General features: G+C 38.0%; 3 protein-coding genes across 5 annotated transcripts; 1 reads left to right on the top strand and 2 right to left on the bottom strand.

Moving 5' to 3' along the window:
* Positions 1 to 1986: 1986 nt before the first annotated feature.
* On the bottom strand, positions 1987 to 3237 carry LOC106292768 (abscisic acid receptor PYL9). The gene is made up of 3 exons (XM_013728422.1): positions 2959 to 3237; positions 2604 to 2819; positions 1987 to 2510 (listed from the first exon to the last, which is right to left on the bottom strand). Exons 1-3 carry the CDS (start codon positions 3088 to 3090, stop codon positions 2295 to 2297), a joined length of 564 nt encoding a protein of 187 aa, XP_013583876.1. The 5' UTR covers positions 3091 to 3237; the 3' UTR covers positions 1987 to 2294.
* Positions 3238 to 5402: 2165 nt separating this feature from the next.
* LOC106343311 (zinc finger CCCH domain-containing protein 1) lies at positions 5403 to 7303 on the bottom strand. Of its 3 annotated transcripts, none has more exons than XM_013782486.1 (4): positions 7135 to 7303; positions 6751 to 6864; positions 5838 to 6667; positions 5403 to 5742 (listed from the first exon to the last, which is right to left on the bottom strand). In XM_013782486.1, the coding sequence occupies exons 2-4, from the start codon at positions 6830 to 6832 to the stop codon at positions 5623 to 5625; spliced, it is 1032 nt and encodes a 343-aa protein (XP_013637940.1). In that variant the 5' UTR covers positions 6833 to 6864; positions 7135 to 7303; the 3' UTR covers positions 5403 to 5622. The 3 variants fall into 3 exon arrangements, with proteins under 3 accessions (XP_013637940.1, XP_013637942.1, XP_013637941.1); XM_013782488.1 differs by having other exon boundaries at positions 6751 to 6894; positions 7135 to 7235; XM_013782487.1 differs by lacking the exon at positions 7135 to 7303 and adding an exon at positions 6972 to 7074.
* A 1287-nt stretch (positions 7304 to 8590) lies between these two features.
* LOC106294410 (protein TSS) lies at positions 8591 to 18233 on the top strand. Its single transcript, XM_013729962.1, has 26 exons — positions 8591 to 8805; positions 8998 to 9109; positions 9237 to 9298; positions 10083 to 10175; positions 10574 to 10646; positions 10861 to 11051; positions 11238 to 11331; positions 11404 to 11471; positions 11578 to 11709; positions 11786 to 11827; positions 11917 to 12432; positions 12510 to 12664; positions 12764 to 13286; positions 13363 to 13425; positions 13518 to 13619; positions 13713 to 14030; positions 14140 to 14232; positions 14388 to 14489; positions 14612 to 14716; positions 14796 to 14929; positions 15020 to 15203; positions 15300 to 15431; positions 15530 to 15642; positions 15791 to 15878; positions 15960 to 17935; positions 18023 to 18233. Exons 2-25 carry the CDS (start codon positions 9049 to 9051, stop codon positions 17847 to 17849), a joined length of 5334 nt encoding a protein of 1777 aa, XP_013585416.1. The 5' UTR covers positions 8591 to 8805; positions 8998 to 9048; the 3' UTR covers positions 17850 to 17935; positions 18023 to 18233.
* Positions 18234 to 18276: the final 43 nt, after the last annotated feature.

The raw sequence follows: 18276 nt of genomic DNA on the forward strand, positions 1-18276 counted from the left end.
TACCTCCTTGTTAAGGAGTGTTTCCCTTCCAAACATTAAATGGAAGTGTCCATCCATATATATATCCGTTTTGCTATCTTGCGTAGCGGTTCGTTTGGGGCCTGAAGATGCAACGGGTTTCGTTTCGGCGATTCTCCGAGGTGAAGATTGGATGTTAACGTCACTTGTGACTATTTCTCAGCTTTCCGGTCGTGAAGGGGTCATGAAAGTTTTATCGACGCATTTGAGCTTGGTCTTGAATTCGCTGTCATTTTCTCATGAAGAACTATCCTACTTATCTGTTTTTGTGATTATAGTTTATCATTTTAATCAAAGATGATGGTTTACTCCCTCTGTTTATTGTAACCGAACGAGTTGAGATTGAATGAAAGTATGTTGTGTTCAAAAAAAAAAAAAATTTGGAATTTATATTTCAAACTAGAAGTTAAACAATATCCAATTGTATTAAAAAGAACTCCTAAATATTTTTATTTTAGCGAGATTAACAAAGAGAATATAATTTTCACTCACATAATCGACAAACACTCTCAACATATATGTTTCATAATCAAAATTTTATTTCTTTGCAGATTTCTCAAAAACAAAATAAGAAGAAGAAAAAGAACAATGACGATCAAGATAAAGATTAGGATTGCGTATAATATCAGCATCCAGAAAACTGATCCAAAAATTAGAATCCTGAACCCGAATGGACCAGCTCAATTGCTATATTCGTAAAACTGATACCAAACATGACTCGCATCGAGAATCAAATAAATATCCAAACATATAAATATAGATATAAATATTAGTTATAACCATACTTACAAGAATATTAATTCCTAAAATTCAAATCTTATTATATATGACTCGCATCGAGTATTTTTTTTTTTCCCGTCAAATGAACTTCATATATATAAATCAAAATACATCATTGTTCCATGATACAACCATATTCTGGGATCTTGTTCTAGCATATTTAGCTAACTTGTCAGCCATGACGATATTTGCTTTCCGAGAGATCTTAACAAAAGTGACATTCTTTACAAAGCTGTTGAATATCGCTAGCTGATAATGATTAAAAAGTTCGACTGCTTCCAACCTGTTTCTCCTTGTCTCTTTTGTATCTTTTGCATAGTCTGGTACAACTCAGATGAGCCTCCACAGAATGTATATTTCTTCATAGCCAAGTCTTTTTAGTTGTAAGACTGCCCATCTGAGATCCTTAGCTTCAGCTTCTAGTGCAGAGTTGGTGGGCCGAGTAGTTGATCTCCCGCTTACAAGCATTTGCCCATGTTCATTGTAGAGGCTCCATCGTGTTGTGTTGGGGAGATCCAAGAGGCATCTGTGAAACAACAAAAGGCCATTAGTATTTGTAATAACTTCATCAAACGATTTTGCTATTGCCTGGCCGCCTGGGTTTCATTTTGCTGCCTATCTATCAATGAATATGTCGGAGATTTTGATCATCCTCCTCATTCAAAGTTTCACACCAGACTTTGAAATCAGAAACAGCTAGCTTTTCCTATGATATTAGGAATAGCCCATTTCTTAGCCTGCAAATTTTGGTTCAAAGTATTTCTGGTTAAGTTATCACCTGAAGTGGCGCTAGCTCCCAAACTTCTTTGCTGTCTGGGCATTGAAACAACATGTGGTTGGTTGTTTCTTCATCCTGACCACATCTTTGACACATATTAGAGAGCATTGTGAGCTGATTTCCAATAGAAGTGCTTTATTTTTGGTGGAACTTACTTTTAAGTTCCAAATACACTTGATCAGCTTTGAATCGATTTCATTAACATTATCTGAAGAAACCGTAGTTCGATCTGGCCAGTAGCTATATTCCTCATGAGATGGTATCCACTCTTGACAGAATAATTTCCATCTTTAATTTAGTGTATACCCAAGAAATATTATCCTTAATATTAGATACTGGCAGTCTGATGTTTCGAATTAGGTCCACTTCATTCTTATCAAATAACCAAATTAGCAACTCCTCATTCCATCTATTATACTAGTATATAAACATAGGTTTGCATTTACGTTATTTTCTTTTTTACAAGAGTATCTACAAATAAAACAACAGTCACAAACTACCACCCGAAGACATATAACTTTTTACATCAAAACTTCTTCACCATTGGAGAATATATCTTCTAAGAAACTGAGGGATCATTATCACACACAAACACACGCATCTTGGAAAGTCTCTACATAAGACCAAACCAAAACATAAATTCCTGATGAATAATAATATCACACACAAAATCCATACTTTCACTTTCACTGGCCTCCTCCTCCTCCTCCTCCATTGATTATGTTGAGAAGCTAGTGATATTATCCTGAGAAGCCAATCTTTCAGAAACATGTGCCAGTGATTTCAGATTACATCTTATGAGCGCTTCCACAAAGTAGCAGGTCTCATCCTTTGTGTTTCCTTGAGGAACATCAACTACAAACGATTCAATCACCATTGTTCCTGGTCTTCCTTCAATTATCTCTGGATGAACTGTCACAATCGAAGAGTAATTCTGCGCAAAGAAACATAAACATTTGATTTCAGATCCCTCATTCTCCTCTAAACACAATCTGTACATATTATGAGAACTGAATATTCGTTCTACCTTAAGTCTATGGTCACCACCAATGATTTTGATACCGAGAATGTGTTCATCCTCATCGAGAAGCTCCAGTCTCTCGGTACTTGTAGTTGCAGGGAGGCCAGATTTGACATTAACTTCTCTGAGGCTGCCTATTTCAGGATCGCCGATCACTGTGCATCTGCTCACAAATGGTTTGTATTTCTGCGGCTCATCAAATCTCCTCACCACTGACCACACCTACATATACTCCAATAAATTTTATTTTATTTTGAAAAACTAAGCAGAGGCCAAAAAAAAATCTGACTAATCAAAAAACTATATAGAGAGATATCAGACCAAGTTCAAGAAATCAGAAACTATTTAGTGAAAATCGTACGAGATGAAGAGGAGCTTTGATGTGTTTGACAAGAGCAGAAGTACACTGGTCTTCTCTGCAGCTATGTTGATGATGTCTCCTTACGTACCGCATCGTCTCAAGTCCACCGTACATCTCCGTGCCTCCGTCCATATCTTCTTCCGATTAGAATCTTACTCTCTCCTTCTCTCTGTTTGTCTTTCTTGGAGGGAATCTATGAAGTGAATGGATGTTTAGACGAAAACAAACCAAATATAAGGGCGACGAAAGAAAGATGCTTCTGTATGCAAGAAAATAAAAGCATTAAATTTAATATTTTCCCCCAATAATCAATGAACCCCACCGACATTTTATATCCTTTATTATTGTGTGCCTAAACTCTTTTCTTTAGCTTCTTCTCCTTCACTCGTTTATTAATCTTTTCCCATCTTTCTAATAGCTTTTCTTTAAATAAAACAAAACAACAAATGATTAATCAACTGTTGTTTCTAGTATGACTTTCTCAGACCTAACCCCAATAAAAACAAACCAATGCTTCGAAAATTATTTGTTATGATGAGGTAAGGTCGTTTCAAAACTTTAGAGATATTTTGTTAATCTAATATAAAAAAAATCAGATATTTTTCCCTTTCTCAAAAATAAAATAAAAATAAAAAATAGAAGTAGAGCATAGTGTTTATAATACTAGAGTTTGTTTTTTATTGAATTGTTAGTCTTTTGATTGATTTTATGTATAATTAACCAAGCATAGACATAAACATCAATTGCTTTGTAAGATGCACGCATACCAAATTTTTTTTTTAATGTGTTATATCGATGGGTTTGTGCATTGTTTGGTATACTAGTTAGAGTAAATAGAATATGCTGAGTTATATTCTAGCTAGTAGGTCTTCACATATATACTAAACTCCCAAAAGTAAAAGGATAGAGTTCATACATTGAACTTGAGATTTTTTTCATGCATCGGGTCCCATGTCTTGACGAACCATAATAAATATAATTCATGTTGTTCTTTACCTTGAATTTAGTTGTTAAAAATATCAATTGCATTATGATAATGCATGTCTAGTTACGGTAATACCATATATATCGTATTAATAAAACTACTCTGATAGAATTTGTGAATATCGGTTGGAAGATTAATTCGTGATTACGTGGGGAGAGCTTCTGGTTTGTTAAATCTCGTAGTGAAAACGGCTGATGAGCCAATTGTCATATGTGAATGGTCGGGATTCGGGAACCGTCTTCCTAATAACATGTTTTTTCAGTGTTCATGTTCATGCTCAAGGGAACCGAGGGGCGAGGAAGTAAAAAAAGAAAGATTAAGAGCAAGTAAACAAGATTAAAATTTTAAAATACCATGCAGAGAACGCTAATCACGCTGCCAAAGTTCCAAACCAGTAATTTATGCAAAAGTATTATAATTAGTGATTTCAACTTTTCTTTTCTCAGAGAGGACCCATCTTGACCCTCTTTTTTCAAACAAAACATATACACTCCTACGATAACTAAAGTTAAATGATAACCTTATCTCCCAACTTACGAATTATGGTTTAAGGTTTGAGATATAAGAATCTCTCTATCTTGTCACCATTTTAGCCAACATAAATAACTATAACTCGAGTTGTTTTCAATTCGTATATTATTTATGCTTACAAAACTCACTATCTCGTCTATTTTAGTGCTAAGTGATAGTACATTACTTATAAGATTAAAGAGCGGTAGTTGATGATAATTACAGTAACCTTATCGGATAGGAATCTATGACCAGCTTTGGGCATTAAGCATGCAAATGAAGGCAGACAAAGATGGCTTTCACGTAAATGCTAAACATGATAAAACGACCTCTCTTTTTTAGTAACAGCGACATCACAACTTAATATGGTCAAACTATAGGAAAAATGTTTTATCCAAAAAAAACTACAGGAAAAATGTTTACGTGTCATTTTATTATTGGCGTTACTGTCTGACTATTTTCATGTTCACTTATTGTGGCGTCTCTGTTGAAACTGATATACGTTGTAAATCTACTTTTTTGGTCACTTTGATTAGCTTTTCCGCCGGCCAATAGATTCGAGAATCTGTGCAAGCGAATTAAGAAAGAGAGAAAAGAAAAACGTGAAAATGTAATTTCCTTTTTCCTTTTATCCACAACCACCGAACCAATGGTCTCTTTTCTCGTTCAGTCAAAGACATGGATTCTCCAGCCTACACTACGCCACAGCCAATTCGCCGAAAGAAATAATTCAGAATTCACAAGTTTTAGACTGATTCAGCCAATAGGTACTTGACCATCGGTTTGAACATTTCATTTTTTTCTGCTATCATGGGAGACATGCCTCGACAGTTTTGAGTTCCGCAGGTTTTTCTACTTGATGAAAAAGAACAAACATTCACAGCCTCCATGCGCATCAGGAACCTTAACTTCTGTTGCGCGTAAAGTAAGGTCTTAGACATGTCCAAAAGAGTAGAGAGCTTATGTGAATCAGGATATTAAGTTTAACGACTATTACAGTTCTGACGATGACTACTAGGAAGCTGGATAACAAGAGTATCAAACGTAAGAAACTCCTCGCCTGATCTGTAAAGGACCATAACAGTATGTAGGCCGATGAACACAACAAACAAAAGGCATTCCTCAAACATGAGACAGTAAGTTTTGGCTTGTAATAGAACAAACAAAATTCACAATCCTTGAGCTTTGCTCCGTTCTTCAGCCATTCTCTTCTTGATCTCATGTGCCGCATTGAAAATCCCCATCGTTGGTTGGTTACACACAAAGCACTTCTTGTTCTTCGTGTGATGCTGCATCATTACATCAAACCAAAAACCTCTTAGTTTCCACAAACCAAACACGCATAATCATCATAACTGGCACTTAAATAAATTCATCATCATACCTTGAGAGCACAATGCTCGCAGAAGTAATGCTTGCACTTCGTCACAACTGGATCAACGAAAGCCTCTCTGCATATGAAGCAAGCAAAGGGCAACGCATCTTCGTCTTCCTCACTGTCAGCGTCATCATCATCTTCGTCTTCAACACCCATAGCTTTGTTTCTCTTCCTAATCTTCTCTGCTTCTTCCCACTCTTTCTCTATCTGCCACCCAGGTTTGTAATCTCCACGGTCGTGCAGAAACTTACACGAGTCTCCATACCCACAGTAGCCAGTTTCTTTGTAGTCCTTGCAGATATCAGGTTGGTAATCGAACCTAGCGGATACTCTGATGTGCGCAGAAGCTCTCAATGGCCCATGTGAGCCTCCAGCTTTCTCGCTGGAGATGGTTTGCTCTCTTCTAAACCCGGCTTTGTGATCAGTATATCCATGAATTCCGGTATAGAGCTTCTCATCGGAAGCCTTGTTTTTATTCCCTTTCAAAGCTTCGTCAGCTCGCTTGAGAACTCTCTCGCGGATGGCTCGTGCGTCTTGGTTGAAGTCGGTCTCGGTCTCAAGAGTCGCGGTGGCTCTACTGTCGTTCTGAACCTGGATCTCCTTGGATGAATCGTAGTGAAAGACGACGGCTTTTTCGGGAGCTTCACCCGTTGTCGTGGAAGAGGTCTTGGACGGTCCAGAGGAGAAGAACAGCTTGTTGTCGGGCTTAGCAGCTTTCTTGAGGTTGTTCAATATAGAGGTTTCGCTTTTGGAATCTGCGTCTTCTTCGTCTGCATCAGCCGCAGGTCTTTTCCTTAGGTTTTTAGCTTTAGATGGCTTCTTGAAGAAAGTGCAAACTGGAAAAAGAAAAAAAAAAAAAAAGAGAAATTTTATTTAAAGCTAAGAAGAGGAAACACAGAGACACAAGTTAGATAAGTACCTTGTTTAGATTGAGATTGAGATTCAGGTTGAGAAGCTTCTTCTTGCTGAGATGTTTTGGGTTCTCCTCCAGAGTCTGACATTGTTAGATCAAAATTGAAATTTGCGCCCCTTCCTGCATTGTTAGAGTTACTTCTTACTGATCCTAACAATTCAATCGACATACGAAACGTAAACCTGAGTAAACCTAATTCTTCGATCACCACGGAGAAATCACAATACCTAAATAATCAGAGCTAAGAAACCACCCTAAGCTTCACTTGACTGTACACCAATTCCATTCACAGGCATATACCGAAAAAAAAAAATTCTTAATTGAAAGCTCGACGAAGATCAAGAGGAGAGAAGCGAGAGTTGGAAGAAAAAAAAATGATGTAAGTAATACCTTTAGGAAGGTCGGAGATCCTCGCCGGTGAAGTACGTCGGGAAGAAGAACCACGACGGCGTTCGCACTTTTCTGTTCTGAGACGTTCTGTTCAGAAGACAAAAAGAAAAGGGAGAGGAGAAATAACTAATAAGAACGAACCCGACATAAGCCTGGCGGTTTAGTTAAGAGGCCCAATCTTATTAGCGGGCCCAATCCTTCAATCTTGTTTATACAACCTCGCATCTTTTAGGAACATGTATAAATTTTCTTCAAGTTTACAAATTATTTTGTTCCTTTTCATGTTCAGACGATTTGTAATTACTTTAGTTTAATGCCAGAAGAAACTCTAGTAGAGTAAATATTAATTTTAAGCGACTGTTCATCGGAGATTAGGCCATATCGATAATTATATTCACAGAAATTGACGATAAATACCTTCTTATATTCAAGGAATTTCTCTACAAACTGGCCATTTCGTTTTGGTTATATCTCTGTCTCTAAGTGGATCATGGGAGGAGCCAGCTTTACGTGCTCCATTTTGCACCGTCGCCTTTGTAGTCGGATTAAGATTTTGAGCGGTTGTGATTCGTCGGAGCACCCATTTTATATGGGACCCATGTGTGGTCCCGCTTCTTGTCTCTTCGTTCCACTTGTGACCTGCCATTGCCTACATTACTGGACGACAATCTCGCCTGCGCTTTCTTCACATAAAAATCTTTTTTTTTCCTATAAAATTATTATACCTCTATTTCAGTTATATTTTGCTTACCAAAACATATTTTTGTGTTTGATAAAAAAAAAACATATTTTGTGTTTGTCTGGATTAATTATATGCGAACACACAAAAGTATATTTAATTTATAAATATATCATTCTTGTTAATTAAAATTATACATATTTTTTTAATAAGACAAAAGACAGAGAATTTTTGAACACTAAATGTATTTTAGTGGCGATTTTTCAAACCAGCATTTGGAAAAAGCTTGAAAGTTGAAACAGTGTTGGTGAGCCATATATGCATACCTACTATAACTCGATTTCTAAGAATATTCAATTAAATTGTGTTATGTAGTAGTTATTAAACAATAAAAACACGTAAAAATATTTTACCATTTCTTGTTCAAATAATAGAATGGCTATAAGTTACAAGTTCTTGAATTAAAATTAAATATTCAAAAACGGCTCCGACTAAGAGGGTGTGAAAATTTAGTGATTCTGTGTGGTGGGTATATCAAAATGGAAAGGAGCAGTCCCCAAATGAATGATAAGAAAAAGAAAGAAATAAGACAATTCCCTCCAGGCCCATTTAATAGCTAAAAGGCCCTAAAATAGGAAATAAATCATTCCGAAAGAAGAAGCAAAATTCAATACAGACTAAAAGACTAATATACCCTTTCAAGAGGAGATAATTACGGTAAAATACCACGAACGTCCATAAAATGCCATCCTACCCATCTGACTATTGAATCTCCGCCCTTGCTTCCTTATCACTCGCAAAACTTTTACTATCTCTATCTTTTTCTCTCACACCCTTCCTCCATGAAAGCTTACAGCTTCAGTTTTTCTTCGCACTGCTAAACTCTCACATAACTCTTTCTTATCATATTTTTTTACCATTCACTTTTTAGATTTCATATTTCGCTGGTGGAAAAGCTCACTAAACTAAGCTACTGCTCTACCTATCACTCGGTAACTACCGAACTTTGATTATTATTTTTCATGTTTAAGTTTGTGTTATATCAGCAGATAACATAGCTAACTGTATTATATTCAGTTTAAATGATTTGGATAAAATTATGGACATATAATTTGCTCATTTGTTTGTATGTCAGACAATGGTATTGTTTTAAGTTTTAACTAAGCAATTCGATTTATTTTCAGTTTATTTGGTTCTCTTTCAATAAAAGTAAAAAACAAAAAAAATCTCGAGAAATGGCTCCCAAGAACAACCGTGGAAAGACAAAAGGAGACAAGAAGAAGAAGGAAGAGAAAGGTATCACCAATAGTGAAACCTTATCTATATGAATTTCAATTAAAAAAATAAGCTGTTGATTAATTTCCTTTAATTAATAGTTAAATTATAGTTTACATATGAACCATGGTTTACGGTTTATATGCAGTTCTTCCGGTTATGGTGGATGTCATTGTGAACCTTCCGGACGAGACGGAGGCTATTTTGAAGGTTCGTGTGATTATTTTCCTCCCATCATTTTCGAATTGATTTGTTATTTCTCATATTTCTTGCGTGTTAACAACTGTTTTTTTGGTAGCGATTTCTTTGTGAAATTCGTTATAACTTTTAACTTACAACCCGTTTTCTATTTTTTTTGTTTTAACACTTTCATGCACCCGGCTGATTTCTGTTACATTAGTTTCTTGACTGTATAATTGTATAATTCTGAAACTTTATCTTAATATGTTTCATGTTTTGCTTTTGATATAAACTCCCAATGTGCATGGTCGATTTTCTTTTCTTTGATTTTATTGTTGTTGTTGGGATAAGGTACGAAAGAATACACGTTACCATAAAAATTGATAGTTATACATGCTGTATTATTATTGTTTTTTTCTAAATAAATCATTTTCAATTGACTTAGAATTATCTTTTAATTTTTTTTATCATTATTTGAACGTGTATATAAATACAAAACTGTGTGTAACACACAAATTAGATTATCAACTAATTCATTTATTTCATATTTTGGTAAATAAATTACGTAGACGTTATACAGACAGTGAAATATGTATAACGATAACATGTGTATATATACAAAATTATCGTCAATAAACACGTATAACTAATATTCATATTTTCTCGAAAATTTGTTAGACAGTTTTCTTCTATGATGCAATATCAGTGGTATATATAAGCCGTATTCCAGGCATAGGTTACGCATGTTTATTATCCTAGAAGAAAATATGATCAAATGTAGATTTAATAGAGAAACACGTATGTCTGAAAACAGGGCATATCAACGGACAGGATCATAGATGTTCGTCGGCTTTTATCCGTTAACTTCGACACCAGCCATGTCACCAACTATTCTCTCTCCCATGAGGTAAAAAAAACTATGAATGATATTTTGAGTGGAAGTTTCTAAATCACTTTCTCGTTTATGGTTGGTTACTTGTTAATGTTGGATGGTCCAGAGATATTCATATTTATTGGGGAATCTCATAGGATCTGAATACCAAAGTAAGGAAAAAGCAAATGAAAAAGACTTTTGTCTAACGTCTGAGAAAAAAAAATGTTTTTAAGTGTGACTGTGCCTAAAAATTGCTAGTTTTTGTCTTTTCTTTCCCTTTTCTGGAACTAGAAATGTAACCAGAATAAGTTATTTTTTCACTGCTTAAATCATAGGAATAGTATAAAGAAAATTAAAAGTTAGAATCATAGTAATAGTATAAAAGGAGTAAAAATTGTACTGTAATACTAAATCCATGTCTGTCGTTACAGGTAAGAGGATCGCAGTTAAAAGACACAGTGGATGTTTCGGCGCTTAAGCCGTGTGTTCTCACGTTAACAGAAGGTAAAGTTCCATCGTGCATCACAATTCACAGTTTGACGTGACGGTCGTTTTTAGTTCGACGCCGTTAACGCGCCGTAACGGATATAAAAAACGTGAAATCACATAAACGATGTCGTATTAATTATATGCCAAAACGGCGTCACATAAGCTTTTTTCGCGCTTCTTCTAATCAGGTGACGTTTGCAATTTTTTTTTTTTTTTTTTTTTTCTTCAGAGGATTACAATGAGGGAACAGCGATGGCGCACGTTAGACGGCTGCTTGACGTCGTCGCCTGTACTACTTGCTTCGGTCCGTCGCCGGAGAAATCCGATTCGGTGAAAAATGCGCAGGCTAAGGGAGGTGGAAAGAATCCCAAACAGACCGAAACGTCGCCTCCGCCGTCTCCTGCGCCGAAGGATGCGGTGGTTGATGAAGCCACAGCGATGGCGCACGTTAGACGGCTGCTTGACGTCGTCGCCTGTACTACTTGCTTCGGTCCGTCGCCGGAGAAATCCGATTCGGTGAAAAATGCGCAGGCTAAGGGAGGTGGAAAGAATCCCAAACAGACCGAAACGTCGCCTCCGCCGTCTCCTGCGCCGAAGGATGCGGTGGTTGATGAAGCCGGAGAGACTAGTCACTCTTTCCCTAAGCTCGGAAGCTTCTACGAATTTTTCTCTCTCGCTCACATCACTCCTCCTCTTCAATGTAAGATTCTATCTCCCTCTCTAACCTTAAATTCGATGTCCATTTTCTCAATCGATTTGTATATGTTTATAGATGTACGGCTCGTGGCGAAGCGGGAAACCGAAGATATCGCGGCGGATGATCATCTTCTCTCCATCGATGTAAGCGCAAAGATCATTCTCCCTTCTATCTCAATTGGTTGGTTTCTCCATGTAGCAGTCGGCGTTTTGGTGATAACGTTTGCGTTTTGGTGAACTTTGGTCTCAGGTGAAGCTTTGTAACGGGAAGCTCGTTCATGTCGAAGGCTGCAGAAAAGGATTCTACAGCGTCGGGAAACAAAGAATCATATGTCACAATCTTGTTGATTTGCTTAGACAAATTAGTAGAGCCTTCGATAATGTAACTTCTTTATTTCGCCTCTCTTACCGTTGAAAATCCATTTGCTTATTCCTTTTTTTTTTTTAATCATGTTTAGGCTTACAGTGATCTTCTGAAAGCATTTTCGGAGCGCAACAAGGTATGTTTATTTTTCTCTGAAATGAAGATTTAGCCGATGTTGAATTGGGTTTTGTTAAGTTTAAGAGCGTTTAATCTCTATATGTGCAGTTTGGGAATCTTCCTTATGGGTTTAGAGCAAACACATGGCTCATCCCGCCTTCTGCAGCGCAGTCACCAGCAGCGTTTCCGCCTCTCCCTGTCGAGGATGAGAGATGGGGAGGGGATGGTGGTGGTCAAGGAAGAGACGGCAGCTACGATTTGGTTCCGTGGGCCAACGAATTTGCCTTTATCGCATCGATGCCTTGCAAAACAGCAGAGGAGAGGCAACTTAGAGACAGAAAAGTGTTTCTCCTTCACAACCTCTTCGTTGATGTCGCCACTTTCAGAGCCATCAAGGCTGTTCAGAAAGTAATGGCTGACCCAGTTCTGGCTGAAGACTCTCAAGTGCTGTATTCCGAGACAGTTGGAGACTTGAGTGTTACGGTTACGAGGGATACTTCCAATGCAAGTAGCCAAGTGGATACAAAAATCGACGGAATTCAAGCCACTGGTTTGGATAAAACGAAGCTGATGGAACGGAACCTTCTCAAGGGACTTACAGCTGATGAGAACACTGCTGCTCATGTTAGTCTTTTTTTTTTATATAACTTTCCATGTTTAATATTTGTTACTCATTGTTTAACAATTGTTCATGGACGCAGGATGTTGCTACTTTAGGAACTATAAGCCTTAAGTATTGTGGTTACATTTCTGTTGTCAAAATAGAGAAGGAGAATGAGAAGTTAAGCCCACCTTCTCAAATTGTTGACCTCCTTGAACAGCCTGAAGGTGGTGCTAATGCTCTAAACATCAACAGGTGATCATTTTTTACTTAGTGGGAAAAAACATTCATCCTTTTGTCTCTTTAGCTTGTGTAGTTACTTACCTGACTAATTATTCTCATGGTGCTTTACAGTTTGAGATTCCTTCTCCATAAATCCTCTCCTGAGCAGAACAAGAAAACACATCAGCAACAGGATGATGAGCTTACATCTTCCCGAGAATTTGTAAGTAAAATGCTGGGGGAAAGTCTTGTTAAGCTTGAGGAAGAAGAGATAGACAGGGATAATATCATGAGGTGGGAACTTGGAGCCTGTTGGATACAGCATTTACAAGATCAAAAGAATACGGAAAAGGACAAAAAACAAACCAACGAAAAGTCTAAAAATGAACTCAAGGTTGAAGGGCTTGGGAAGCCGCTTAAGTCTCTCAACAGCAACAAGAAAAAAACAGACGCAAGCAGCCCTAAGGCGCAGCAGACTGCAGTATCATCTCAGGTTGATACGGCTTCTTCAGAGGCTGATAATGCTGCAATAACTGCAACTTTGCAATCTGACGCCGAGAAGAATGCTCAAGAAAATGTGCTTGTCCTGAAGAATTTGTTGTCTGAAGCAGCCTTCACTCGCCTACAAGAGTCAGATACTGGACTTCACGACAAGGTTTTTACACTAAACCTCCAGTCCTTTCTCTATGTTCATTTACTTATTTTGTGGTAACTAAGAATATTTGTTTCAGTCTTTGCAAGAACTTGTCGACTTGGCACAAAAGTATTATACTGAAGTCGCTATTCCGAAGCTGGTAAATGAGTCTAAAAGTTTATTGTAGTCTTGTCTATTGCTAATATGAAGATAATAACACATCATGTGTTTGGTATTAATTGCTCAATACAGGTTGCAGATTTTGGTTCGTTGGAACTCTCCCCAGTCGATGGCCGGACTCTAACTGATTTTATGCACACAAGAGGTCTTCGGATGCGCTCTTTAGGATATGTCGTAAGTAGCCTTGTTTTAACTTCTTTTTATTAGAATCTACTGAAGATGAATGATCATATATAACCATCCACGTGTTATCTATGGTAACAACAGGTTAAGCTCTCAGATAAGTTGTCACATGTACAGTCTCTGTGTGTTCATGAGATGATAGTTAGAGCCCTTAAGCATATCCTTCAGGCGGTGATTTCTGCTGTTGCTACTGACACTGACAAAATAGCTGCAAAAGTAGCTGCTGCTCTGAACATGATGCTTGGGATTCCAAAAACTGAAGCGGAAAACTCTTGGAATGTGCATCCTCTTATCTTCCGGTGGTTGGAGAAATTCTTGAAGAAACGATATGACTACGATCTCAATGCCTTCAGTTACAAGGATCTACGAAAGTTTGCCATTCTCCGTGGATTATGCCATAAGGTAATTCAATGAATGCTTTAACCAGAAAATTTTACTTTGTTATAACTAGTCGCTAATCAAATATTAGAATGAAAGTTCATGTTTTGTGTTAAATTGTATATGTCCTCAGGTTGGTATTGAGCTGATTCCAAGGGATTTTGACATGGAGTCCCCAGAACCGTTCCAAAAAACAGATGTGGTCAATCTGGTCCCAGTGCATAAGGTAATAGAGAAGATGAAATATATTTAATTTTTTTTCTATCTGAATTTTTATTCTTTCTAATAATGTATCAACCAATTTTTTTAATCTGAATTTGTATTCTTTCTAATAATATATCAACCATAGTTGTTAAGACTTTCTATTCTAAATCTCTGCAGCAAGCAGCATGTTCGTCTGCTGATGGAAGACAACTTCTGGAGTCATCTAAAACAGCATTAGACAAAGGAAAACTTGAAGATGCAGTTACATATGGAACAAAGGTACATGTCTGAAAATCATTTTCCTACTCCTCAGCTCTTTCTTCATATTACTTTTGTTTCTCTGTACAAGCGTCATGATTTGTTTTGTTGTTTCGTCTCTTTTGTTTTTTCCCCTCCCTCAGGCTCTTGCTAAGCTTGTAGCAGTTTGTGGTCCCTATCACAGAATGACAGCCGGAGCTTACAGTTTACTTGCTGTCGTTCTGTATCACACTGGTGATTTTAACCAGGTCTGTATATATACAGTTTAGGCTGTGATATTTTTCTTCGATATGACAATTGCAAAACTAAATTTTTTTGTTGAAACAGGCTACTACATATCAGCAAAAGGCTTTAGATATCAATGAGAGGGAACTTGGACTTGATCATCCGGATACAATGAAGAGTTATGGTGATCTTGCTGTCTTCTATTATAGGCTTCAGCATACAGAGCTGGCTCTCAAGTAAGCTACCAATTTTCATTTCAAAGAAAGGTTTTAAGGTTTGGGTGTCTATTTCTATCATCTAAACCCTGATATTTTTGCTTTTGTTAGGTATGTTAAGCGTGCGTTGTATCTCTTACATCTAACATGTGGTCCATCTCATCCGAACACTGCTGCTACATACATCAATGTAGCCATGATGGAGGAAGGTCTAGGAAATGTACATGTTGCCTTGAGGTATCTTCACAAAGCTCTCAAGTGTAATCAGAGGTTGCTTGGTCCTGACCATATCCAGGTTCTTTTCCCGATGCTGTCTTTTTTGGATTATCACTTTGTAAGAACTTTGATTTGTTTTTGCCGATATATTACTGCTAATTATGTCAAATTTCAGACTGCTGCTAGCTACCATGCCATAGCCATTGCGCTCTCGTTGATGGAAGCATACCATTTAAGTGTTCAGCATGAGCAAACAACCTTAAGAATCCTCCGAGCAAAGCTGGGCCCAGATGATTTGCGTACTCAGGTATATATACAAAACCAAAATATTCCATCAGGCAAATCATTCATCTTTCTGACAATTGTATGCATTCTTAAATCTGACGATCTGATTATATTCTTCAGGATGCTGCTGCTTGGCTAGAATACTTTGAGTCCAAGGCTTTTGAACAACAGGAAGCTGCACGAAATGGTACTCCTAAGCCTGACGCGTCTATAGCCAGCAAAGGCCACCTAAGGTCAAACAAGTTCCTTACATATTTTTTTTGATGAAAAGTTCCTTACATATTATCTCCTTATTTCTCGTTTAGAAGTTTTCTGTGCTGTTTGAATGTATCTATCTAGTTTACTCCTTGGGCAGATCCTTAGCTTCGTAATGTTTTGCAGTGTATCCGATCTACTCGACTATATCAACCCAAGCCATAACGCAAAAGGGAAACAGAGTGTGGCAGCGAAGAGGAAGAGCTATATGAAGGTTTTACTTCTATTTCTTTCGACATTTCTCCACTTTAATGGTTAAAAATGCTTACATGATTGGACCTGTGTTATTGTGTAGCTAAAGGAAAAATCCAATCAGAACGTTGTTTCTGAACAGTTAGCAGAAACCCCAAGGGAAAATCAAAAGGAAATGTCTGAAGAGGAGACAGAAGCAACTGGATCGGAAGATGGTCAATCGAGCGATGCGAATCAGGAGACAATTCTTGCATCAGCTGAAGAACCACCTTCTCCTCCAGTCATTGATGAGGCTACTGTGGATAATAGTAATTCAATTACATCTGCTGAAGTTTCAACTGAGACACAACACCCTGATGGTAGTGAAGATGGATGGCAGCCGGTGCATAGACCGAGATCTGCTGGATCATATGGTCGCCGGCTGAAGCAACGACGAGCATCAATTGGAAAGGTATATACCTATCAGAAGAAAAATGTTGAAGCTGATAACGATAACCCTGTTCTCCAGAATGCTACTCAGCCGAACTCCAAATACTACGTTCTGAAGAAGCGTACAGCGTCCTCTGCAAACTATGGAGATCATCATTCTCCCGGTATGACAACTCAAGGCACCAAATTTGGCAGGAAGGTAGTTAAAACCTTGGCATATCGGGTTAAATCAATGCAGCCGTCTTCTGAAAACCCCAAAACTTCAGCTGAAACATCAGAAGAAGATGGGTTGAAGACAGATGCTTTTCCTGCTGTGCCATCTGGTCTGTCTAGTAATGTGCAAAATGAGGCATACCCGAAAAACTCTGTTGTAAGTCTTGGAAAATCTCCATCCTACAAGGAAGTAGCATTGGCGCCACCTGGTTCCATTGCCAAGTATCAAGTCTGGGCTCCACAAGCCGAAGCTTCAGATAAGCAAGAGGAGAACAATTCTGAAGAGGGCACATCGGTTGAGCTTACAAGGGATGAGCAGATGATTACAGTGTCAGAGGAAGAGGTAAAAAATGAAATTTCTGCGGACGCAGAGTCTAGCAAACCTCAAGGCAAAGAAGAGATCAAAGTAGAGTTACAATCGTCTGAAGTGGAATTCAAAGGGAACAATCTGAATGAAAATGAAGAATCTGGTGGGGGCATTCAGGTGGAAGAACCAGTACTTGAAGCTAACGAAGGTGTAACCGATATGATTCATTCCACCACAGAGCAAGAAGTGAAAGATCAGCTGGCCGCTGATTCCGATGATCTGAAGGAAAAACTGGGAATCTCTGCTACAGACTCCAGCGACGCCCCGCGAGAGTTACTGTTACCTAACAAGAAGTTATCAGCTTCAGCTGTTCCATTCAACCCATCATCACCTCCAAGTATCATACGTCCTACTCCAATAGGCATGAATATTGGACCGTCGTGGCCAGTGAACATGACTCTTCATCACGGACCTCCTCCTTTCCCATCACCTCCTGCAACTCCAAATTTGATGCAGCCTATGTCCTTTGTATACCCTCCTCCTTACACTCAATCAATCCCCACAAGTACTTATCCTGTAACCAGTGGTCCTTTCCATCCCAATCAGTTCCCATGGCCTCATATGTCGGAGTTTGTACCAAGAACGGTTTGGCCCGCATGCCATCCCGTTGAGTTTTCCCCTCCACACATGATCGCTCCCGAGCCAATAGCTTCGACTGTCTTAGAGCCAACCGTCATTCTACCAACTGATATTGACACTTCAGGTGTGGAAGAAGGCAAGCAAGATGTGGCGGCAACTGCGGGTGAAACTATGGATTCTGTTAATCATGTGAATGCAGTGGCTAGCAGTGAAATGGAGAATGGAAACAAGAAATTTGAGGAAGGCGAGAAGACGTTTAGCATTTTGTTAAGAGGAAGGAGAAACAGGAAACAAACACTGAGAATGCCGATCAGTTTGCTTAACAGGCCTTATGATTCTCAACCGTTCAAGATTGCTTATAGCAGAGTCATCAGAGGCAGCGAGGCTCCCAAGTCCGCGGCTTGAAACCAAAGACTCAGCATCGTCGATGAAATTCATCACTCACACATCTCTCTCTGATCCTTGCTGTTTCTTAGGGGACAGTATAAAAGGTTAGCTTCTTGGTTGAATCTTTCTATATATATATATATACACATGTATAATGCATATATGCTAACTTGATGATGTCTTCATTTCAGGTAATTTCGTTATCAGTGAAGCTGTGGCTTGTGATAGTCTCAGAATGATTTGATCTGGATTCTAAAGAAGAGAGGTTGAAGAGGGAAAAAAGCTAGAACTATTCTTTTTCTTTTATTCCATCTGAGGTGCTGAAGTATTGTTTTCTGGGTTTTAATTTTTAATTCAGCCAATAAAAAAATTAGGAAATTTTGGACATAATTTTTTTTCATATCCCCTTGTGGCCATGTTAAAAAAACTTTTGTCATCTCTTGTT

The sequence above is a fragment of the Brassica oleracea genome, chromosome C5 (assembly GCF_000695525.1).
Source record: "Brassica oleracea var. oleracea cultivar TO1000 chromosome C5, BOL, whole genome shotgun sequence".
NCBI lineage: Eukaryota > Viridiplantae > Streptophyta > Magnoliopsida > Brassicales > Brassicaceae > Brassica > Brassica oleracea.